The sequence below is a fragment of the Pongo abelii genome, chromosome 9 (genome assembly GCF_028885655.2).
Source record: "Pongo abelii isolate AG06213 chromosome 9, NHGRI_mPonAbe1-v2.0_pri, whole genome shotgun sequence".
Taxonomy (NCBI): Eukaryota; Metazoa; Chordata; class Mammalia; order Primates; family Hominidae; genus Pongo; species Pongo abelii.
In genome coordinates, this window is record NC_071994.2 from 13,573,948 (window position 1) to 13,583,128 (window position 9,181).

Consider the following 9,181-nt stretch of genomic DNA (forward strand, 5'->3'; position numbering starts at 1 on the left):
GCCCAGCCTCCTCCTTAGCCTGGGCCCAGCCCCGTGTGCCAGCAGAGCTGCTGGGCAGGGCCTGAACTTTTGGCCCGGTATGCCCCTGTTGCCTGGTGATGAAGACCTGGCAGGATCTTCTCCGGGGAGATGGGCCTCCAGCCTTGAGGTTTTACAACTTTCTTCCTTTCTTTAAATCGTTATTTATTATTTTCCTGAACAACAAGAGGAGAAAGAAATGCCAAAACTGAGCAAAAAGAGACTAAGGAGAGACAGAAAGAGGAAAATAGAGCGAGAGAGATGGAGGGAGGCAAGTCTAGAGTCATGGAGGGGTGGAGGGGCAGTGCCAGTCAAAGAGTAGGGAACGATCGGCCCAGCTTGAGGGTGACTCAAAAACATACAAAATCTTCTGCAGAATTAAGCTGTGGGATTCTGCAAGACAGGAGAGCAGCTTCGAGGGGCAAAAGCCACCCCTGACGACAGCACTTGTTCCCCAGACAGACAGCACACAACAGTTGGCAGGGTCGGTCTGATATGGAGCGGGGGGGGGGGGGGGGGGCACGTTGGGCGGGGGCAGTGCCAGAGGGAGCCCAGGGTCCCCACAGCAGTGGGTTCCAGTGCTCCCAGGGATTATAAATAAACAGGCACATGGGAAATGCACATTCTTTCTCCAAGAAATATAATTTACGTTTACAGCCAGTTGTTTTTTCTTCTCCCTAAAGAAAACGTTACCATGTGGGGCCCCTGCCCCAACAGTGTCCCTGAGTGTCCTTGGCCCTGGCTCCCTCGTCCCGTTATTGCTTGGATGAGGAAGATCTGGCTCTGGGAATCGCAGAGCAAGGCCCCTCTCCTCACCCCCTCGGGGCTGTCCCTGGTGACGGAGTGGAGGTACAGAGTGCCAGTCCCGTGCCAGCCACCCTGGCTGTGCCCATTTAAGGGAAAGGAGAGTGCAGGCCGTGGGAGAGGCGCTGAGCAGCCTCCCAGAGCAGAGAGCCCCTCTCTGCGGTGCAGGAGGCCCTGGAGGCACGGTGGCTTCTTTTCAAACTTGACAGCTGGAAGGCTCAGGCTATGGGGTGGGGAGTGGAGGGGGAGCTCTCTCTTCCCAGCAAGATTCCAGGCACATGCTGGGAGGCTGGGAGAAGAGAACAGAATAGGGTGGGGGTGACCCCCTGCCTTCTGTGCCCCATACCAATCTCAGGGGGCCGAGGAGGGAGGTATGTACGATCAGCCCTGGTGGAGTGGTGAGGGCAGCTTCGGTGTTGGGGCCCCCATCTGTTTCCCACTTCCGTCCCTGGCACCAGCCCCACTCCAAGCCCCTGCTCCTGGGCCAGGCCCTCCTCGCAAGGGCAGTCCGGCCCCACACAGGCACGCAGTCCACCCCAGAGGTAGCGACTCCTGTCCTAGAAAGGGTGGGCCTAGGAGACCCAAACCCCAGAAAGAGGGAGGGTGTTGGGCGCCCTGCATCCAGACTCAGGGAGACGTGACAATTCTGTGGTCCCCAGTGACCCTAGTTCCAGGAGGAAGCTGGTGCCTCTGTTATCAGTGGCTCCATCGGGGACTGGACCCAGCCCAGACTTCTTGGTCTGACAATTGCCCACAGATCAGCCAGGGTATAGTCAGTCCTCTCACTACCTAGGAGTGTCTGAAGATGAGCCCCAGCCCTGCCTGTGCCCGGCAACTCGCCAAAAGTGGCCGCTCCATTGACCTAAGCAGGGGCCCACCGGTCCCGCAGGTCCAACCAGCCAAAGCTTCCTAGAGCCCCTCCTCTCAGAGTGGCTGAAGCCCATCAGCCAGAACATAGGCTCAGGTGCCCAGTCCTGGAGTGGCTTCCAGGGCGCGGAGGCTGCCCCCGGGGGCGCCCAGAGCCCGGGAACCAGCGCCGCCTATAAGCAGGTCTTCCTCCTCCTCATCCTCAAAGGCCCGCGCTGGGCGCCGGGGCGGAGGCCGGGGCGTGGGCTCGTCGCGCTCCGCCATGCGCTCGACGGCGCCCTCGCCCACGAGGAACACGGTGTCCGCGACGCGCGGGGGCCCGGTGACGGGGTTGTGGTCATAGGAGAAGACGCGTAGCGCGCGCAGCGGGTGCAGGTCGGGGAAGCCGCCCAGGCGGTTGCGGTCGAGGTCGAGGATGTGCAGGCGGCCCATGCGCAGCAGCGCGGGCGGGAACTCCTCGAAGCGGTTGCCGTAGAGCCAGAGGCCGCGCAAGCCCGTCATGCGCGGCAGCTCGGCCGGCAGCGCGCGCAGCCGGTTGTCGCCCATCTGGAGCGACTGCAGCGCCACCAGGCGCAGCAGCGGCCGCGGGAAGCGCCGCAAGAAGTTTCCCTCGATCCAGAGGCAGCGCAGGCTCTGCAACTGCGCGAAGTCGGCGGGCAGCGCCAGCAGCCGGTTGCCGCCCAGGTAGAGGCGCGTGAGGCGCGGCAGGCGGCACAGGCCGTCAGGCAGGCGCTCGAGCTTGTTGAAGTCCAGCGCCAGGATGCGCAGCTCGCGCAGCTCCTCGATCTCCTCCGGCAGCTCGCGCAGCCCCGTGCCGCTCACATACAGCTTCTGCAGGCGGCTCAGGGCGCACACTGCGCTGGGCAGCCGCCGCAACCGCCGCCCGCTCAGCTCCAGCTGCTGGTCGCCGCTGCGCAGCTGCTCCTCTGCGTCCGACGGCAGCTCATCCGGCGTGGACTCGGCGATGCCCATGGTCACGGGCCCCGGCCGGGGCCGCCGCCACTGCCACCGCCCGGCATCGCACCGCCCCGGCCGCCCCCCAGCCGCCCCGACGGTGCCGGAGCCGCGCCGGCCCCCGGGCCCCCCGCCCCGGCCTGCCCCCGCGCCGGGAGGGGGGCCGTGCGAGGCCGGGAGGAGGCACCCACTTGGGGCACCGCCGCCTCGCGCCGCGCTCCACCGCCCGCCCTCGGGCCTCCCCCGTTGCCTCAGCCGGAGGCCGACTGGCTAGGGTTCGTGCTGACTCGCAGCTTAGCGACCCGTCGCCCTGGCAACCCCGACGCGCGTGCGGCTGCCAATGAGGCGGAGGGAGGGCGGGGCGGGGCGGGGCCAAGGCGCCACCCTAGTGGGGTCCCAGCGCCGGAGCCCGCCCCCTACCTGCCCATCCAGCCCACCGCGGAGCAAGCGCAAGCAGAGAGATTCCCCACCCCGGCCAAGCCTGGCACTGAGACCCGACGCCCGACGCCGTTTGGTGTGCGGTTGTGTGCGCCCCAGAGCCGCGGGTCCAAGAAGGCGAAGGAAACGTCGGCGGTGGATCAAAGACTCTGGACGACAGGCTCACAAGGAGGGATGAGGGGCGCGGTCACTGCCGGCCATTCACGTCCAGCGGCGTGCGGCCGGCCTACCTGCTGGGATCACTTCAGTATGGTAACTCGAAACAGTGTTACTGTCCGGCCCTTTTCACATCTGCTGGTTTTACCGGGACCCAGGGCTTGGCTCCGCCCTGCCTAATTGCCCTACAGCTTCCTCATTGCTACACTCACACCCCTCTCTCCTGCTAGGATCCCTCCACCGACGCTCAAAGTCTGTGTGTGGCTGCGGTGGACAGAGGACTGGGACACGTGAACGCCTTTGAGCCACCAATCATGGCCACTCTCATTCCATGACTCTTCGTTCGCCTGCTACCACCAGCAGCAGATCCCCCCTGCCTTCTCCCCCCACCTCCCATCCGGAGTCCTGCCGGAGCTCCTAGCAGAAAAGCACTGGCTGTCATTGGCTTCGAGCCCACGTGTGCCCAGCACTATGCTGAAAGCATTGCGTTGGGTCCTTGGCACAGCCTATGAGGTAGACACCCTCATCACCCCGATTTTAAAGATGGAGAAACTGAGGGTCAAAGAGACATGACTTGAGCTGGGTCAGTCTGAGCTGGGTGAAGTGCCCAAGGTCACCCAGCTGATGAGCAGCTGGATTCGAAGCCAGGTAGTGTGACTCGAGAGCCTGTGTTCCTAACCATAAACCATACCGATAGATGGAAACAGGGGTCACTCCACCTCCAGCAATGAATTTTCTCACAACAGAGCCTCTGATTCTCGGGACAAAGCTACAAAGACAGCATTATAATCCCACATGAAAGATGAGAGAAGTGGCCTCGCGGGGATTAGGCACCCTGCTTACGGTCACACAGTTGCATAGAGGTTGCAGCCCGGGAGCCAAATTTTCGGGCTCCAAGCCTCCTGCCTCCTGCCTTCTCTTGAACCCGGCTGGTGTGACCCATGTAACTGGCTGAATGGACTGACTTCAGGACAGCACGCTGCCCTTTGGCCCATGCCCGTTGCCATCCCCACTGCAGGGGAAGGGGGATGGAAGACAGCCCAAGGGCAGAGAGCAGTTGCCAATGCAATGGGAGGATGGGAACCATCCCCACTGGAATATAAGCTGCCCGGCCAGGGAGGTTTGGGCATCTCCTTCCCTACTGGCACAGGCTCTAGAGCATACAGTAGACATTCAATGCAAATTTTTTTTTATTTATTTATTTATTTATTTATTTTGAGACAGAGTTTTGCTCTTGTTGCCTAGGTTGGAGTGCAATGGCACGATCTTGGCTCACTGCAACCTCCGCCTCGCCTCCTGGGTTCAAGCGATTCTCTTGCCTCAGCCTCCCAAGTAGCTGAGATTACAGGCGCCCACCACCACGCCCAGCTAATTTTTGTATTTTAGTAGAGACAGGGGTTCACCATGTTGGTCAGGCTGGTCTCGAACTCCTGATCTCAGGTGATCCACCTGCCTCAGCCTCCCAAAGTGCTGGAATTACAGGCATGAGCCACTGCGCCTTGCTGAAAAAAATTTAACGTTAAAAAAAGTGGAGGGAAACATTGCATACAGTGAAATGCATAGATCGTGTCTTCTTGGATGCATTTTCACAAATGTACACACCCCTGTCCCATTTCCATCAACCCAAGAGTTCTCTCAAGCCTCTTGCGGTCAATCCCCACCTTGCAGAGGCAACTATGATCCTGACCTCTACCCTCATGAATCAGTTTTCCCTGTTCTTGAATTTCACACAAATGAAATTATTCAGCACATGCTTTTTTTCAGATAATATATATTTGTTGGATAAATGAATGAAAGGACAGAGCAATAGCAATTCTAATGTGGCAAGAGGTGTTAGGCGGCGGACAGATGATGGGGGGACACAGAGGCAGATGTTGCTCTGAGCCAGGAACCAGCCATGCACCCCCATCCTGGGAGAGACTGGCAGAATGAAAGCAGGAATGCAGGCCAAGGTAGAGGACCCAGGTGGAAGCCAGACACCAGACCTAGGGTATAGGAGTCTCAGCCCCACCCGGAGGGGCTTCAGGCTCCTCCCAGATGTCACTTAAGTTCCAATCCAGCTCTCTCCCTTCTACTCATTGGGGAGGACTTCTTGGAAGAGGTAAGCCTCTCAGAGAGCAGAAAGGTAGGGAATACCCAGCCAGGCTAATGGGATGAGGAGAGTCCCTCCCCCAACCCCCGAGCAGTTTCACCGAGGGAACATTGGCTGTGGAGGAGGAGGCTCAGCAGCCCAGCCTCGCCACATGCTCAGGCTGGCACCCAGCGCCAGGCTGCCCTCTTGGGCTCCATCAGCACGGGCAGCACCACATGAGCCCACATGAGCCTCTCCACCCCGGCACCAGCCTGGCAGAGCTTCCTGGGGCCGAGAGCATGGAGGACCAGCCCTCTTCTTTCTCAGAGTCTTTTTCTTGCTCTCGGCAGATCCTGTACCTTCACCTCCCACCAGGCCCTTCTCAGTGGGTAAAGGTAAAATGTGCTGGCGTTCCAGGCCCACGCAGGCTGGCAGTGGGGCAATCATCATGATGAATCACGCTGGCACTGCAGGCACCCGGCCCTTGTTGAGGCGTAACTAATGAATTAGCTTCGTCCCCCAGCACGGGGCCTCTCAGCCTTTCCCCACTTCCCAGGAAGGCAGGAAACTGAGACCTGGGAGGGGGAAGCAGGGGAGGAGAGAGGACTCTGTCAGCTCCAGGCATGGGTCCCAGACCCTGGCCAGCCCCTCTGCCCCCACACACACTGCAAAAACACCCAAAGTGCAGGTCCCCCAGGGCCCCAGAAACTGCCTCTCTGTTACTAATCATGAGCTATAACTATTAGTGCCCACCCCCAACTCTGTATTTTTTAAAGGATTTCTTAAAATATAGGAAAAGTGTGGCACTGTGATAAACACCCCCATGCCCAGTACCCAGCATTGACAATTGTTCACATTTCATCAAACTTGCTTTAAACCTATTTTCTTTTAAATAAAAGGAAGAAAACGGCACACATAATATACAAGTCTCCTTTGTCTCCCCTCCAATGTCCCTATAGGCACTACTGCCCCCTCCACACTGACCCTGCCAAAGTCCCCTCTGGATTCCCCTCCCTGCCTTGGGGCCAGGACCCCCCTGGCTGCTGAATAAGATGATGGGATCTTAGCATCCTAGGTTCTTAGAAAACAAGGATTCAAACCTGTTAGAGCCAACTACGCGATGTCAAAGCTGGGAGCGTGCTTAGCTCCTCTGGGAAGTCACAGGCTCTGTTCAATGTCTGCAAGAAGGTAGGGACCCTTGTTCCAGAAAAATGCATGGAGGCAGAGACTCACCCAATGATGTGCGCAATTCCCAGGGGTTCACGGTCTCTTGGGTGTCTAGGAAAGCGATGATGTCCTCACCTCATGGCCCACTCCCCTTACCTGCACCAGCCAGAACTTCAGTTCCTGCCATCTTTCAGGTATTCATTCAACAAACCTTAAGCACCTACTTCTATGCCTAGGCACTGGGGATTACTATGAATGTAAACATAATAGACAAACCCTCTGCCTTTGTGGAACTTATATTCATGCGAGTGGAGATCATCAACAAAACACGTGTCAGGTCATGATCAGGCTACCGAAGAAATAAAGCAGGGAAAAGAAAGGAGGAGGACTGGCCGGGCGTGTTGGCTCACACCTGTAATTTCAGTTCCTTGGGAGGCCAAGATAGGCGGATCACTTGAAGCAAGGAGTTCAGGACTAACCTGGCCAACATGGTGAAAGTCCATCTCTATTAATAAAAAATTTAAATTTAAATTTAAATTTTGAAAAAAGAGAGGGGAGGACTGAGAAATGTGGGGGGTGGGGAGGGGCTGTCCTTTAAAACTGAGAGGCTAAGGCCAGGCGCGATGGCTCATGCCTGTAATTCTAGCACTTTGGGAGGCCGAGGCAGGCAAATCACCTGAGGTCAGGGGTTCGAGGCCAGCCTGACCAACATGGTGAAACTCTGTCTCTACTAAAAGTACAAAAATTAGCCAGGGTGGTGGTGGGTGCCTGTAATCCCAGCTACTTGGGAGGCTGAGACAGGAGAATTGCTTGAACCCAGGAGGCAGAGGTTGCAGTGAGCTGAGATTGCCCATTGCACTCCAGCCTGGGCAACAGAGCTGGACTCTGTCTGAAAAAAAAAAAAAAAAAAAACCACCTGAGTGGCCAGAGGAGGCCTCATTGAGACCATGGCATTGAGCAAAGACGGCAGGGTACACTCCCGGCAGTGGAGATGGCAGTGCCAAGCCCCTGGGGCAAGAGTGTGTCAGGGACTTTGGGAGCAGCAAGGGGCCCAGCCCAGGGAGCAAGGGGAAGCATGGCGGTCGAGGAGATCAGAGAGAGAAAGTAAGGACTGGGCAGGCCGAGGAGGGCCCCTGTCCTTCATGAGGACTTTGGCTTTGACTCTAGGTAAGAGGTCATGGGGGAATTTTGCATAGAGGACATATGTTTTAACAGGATCCCTTTGGCTACAGCTGCAGGATATTGCGGGGGGGAGGTGTGCGTGCACGCGCGTGTGTGTACATGCGTGTACGTGTGTGCATGCATGCGTGCATGCGTGTGTATGTGTGTGTGTTGGGGAAAGGATTTTGTGCAACTTTAACCTCTCTCCTCTTGGTTCTCTCCCACAGGATAATGCTAGCTGTCGTTTACTCAGCACCTACAGGTTGTCAAATTTATTCTTCACAACAGCTCTGCCGAGCAGGTACTATATTCCCCACCACCCTCTGGCTCTACAGATGAAGAAACAGATTAGATTCAGAGAGGTTAAGTAGTTTGAGTTTCAGTGTGGTTAAACAGCCACTGCCGAGCTACAAGGTCACACAGCCAGTAAGGGGCGGAGCCAGGATTCAAACCCAGTCCATCTTATTGCAAAGCCCAGGCTTTGTCGACTATGTCTCATTGACTCTGTGGGCTGGGAGAAATTAGAGAAACCACCCTGGGTGCTCAAACGCTCACCCCCATCCTGCAAACAGCAAAAATATTTCTAGGGGTGCCCTGCTTGGAGATTTTGATGTTGTCAGAGAGGACAAGAGTGGCTACGAGCCACACCACTTCCCCTTTCCCATCCCAGGTCCCAGGGCTCATATGTTTGCCTAACTAGGGGGTATCCTGAAATCCACAGGGCAAGCCTAGGAACCCCAAATCAGGTCCCATAAGACAGAACAAAGAGGTCCCCAGGTCCTGGGTCATCCTAGGCCTGTGATCTGGGCTCACGGCTTATCTGATACCAAATTCCAGGCAGTCTCTGGCCCACCGTTGGCCTAGACCCCATCAGTGATAGCCAAACTCACCAGGCTGGCTCAGCCACTGCCAACCTACTCTTCCCATCCTGCCTAAGAAACCAGAGCCCAGGCATGGCCTGGGGATCATGTTTACCTGGAACCCTAACTCTGTGAGTTACCTGCCTGATCTGTTGAAAGCTGAGAGTCCTCCCAGGTCCCCCTCAGAGACGCCAGAGCTGGAGCAACAAAGGCCACGGGAGTGTGAGGAGGGGGAGAAGCTGACTGGTGCCCAAGGCCACATTCCAGAATGTTGTAGATGGAACTCTGACCACCCCAGTGGGTTCTGTTAGGCCATCAAGCTGCAAAGTGGACTTGACGACTCCTTCCTCTTGGGAGGAATGCTGGGGTCATGGCTGGCAGCCGCCCTTTATGTTAATACCTTCTTGGATCTGTGGCCAAATGCAAATCAGATCATCTGCTCCAAGAATACAGATCCAGGTCCCAACCAAGACTACCAAGGACTTGTCTGGCCCGGTCCTCCTGCGGCAGAGGCTACTGAGAGTGACCAGCTTCTGTTTTTCCCCCTCTTCTTCCTGAGCCCTCAGTAAAACTACTTTTCCTAGCCGAGAGGGTTAGACCCTGGGATGACTGCTGGGCTAATAGATGTGGGCAGAAGTGACACATACCACATCAATGCACAATCCTCCATGCTCTGTTTATCTAC

The 9,181-nt window shown here is 57.1% G+C and overlaps 1 protein-coding gene and 1 long non-coding RNA gene across 2 annotated transcripts; both read right to left on the reverse strand.

Annotated features, from left to right (window-relative positions):
- Window positions 1-641: 641 nt before the first annotated feature.
- Window positions 642-2,911, reverse strand: LRRC10B (leucine rich repeat containing 10B). Its single transcript, XM_003777742.4, has one exon. The coding sequence runs from the start codon at window positions 2,659-2,661 to the stop codon at window positions 1,783-1,785; it is 879 nt and encodes a 292-aa protein (XP_003777790.2). The 5' UTR covers window positions 2,662-2,911; the 3' UTR covers window positions 642-1,782.
- A 1,494-nt stretch (window positions 2,912-4,405) lies between these two features.
- On the reverse strand, window positions 4,406-8,824 carry LOC129048587 (uncharacterized). Its single transcript, XR_008511028.1, has 3 exons — window positions 8,637-8,824; window positions 6,409-6,486; window positions 4,406-5,883 (listed from the first exon to the last, which is right to left on the reverse strand). It is a non-coding gene; the product is annotated as an uncharacterized LOC129048587 (long non-coding RNA).
- Between the last annotated feature and the right edge of the window lie 357 nt (window positions 8,825-9,181).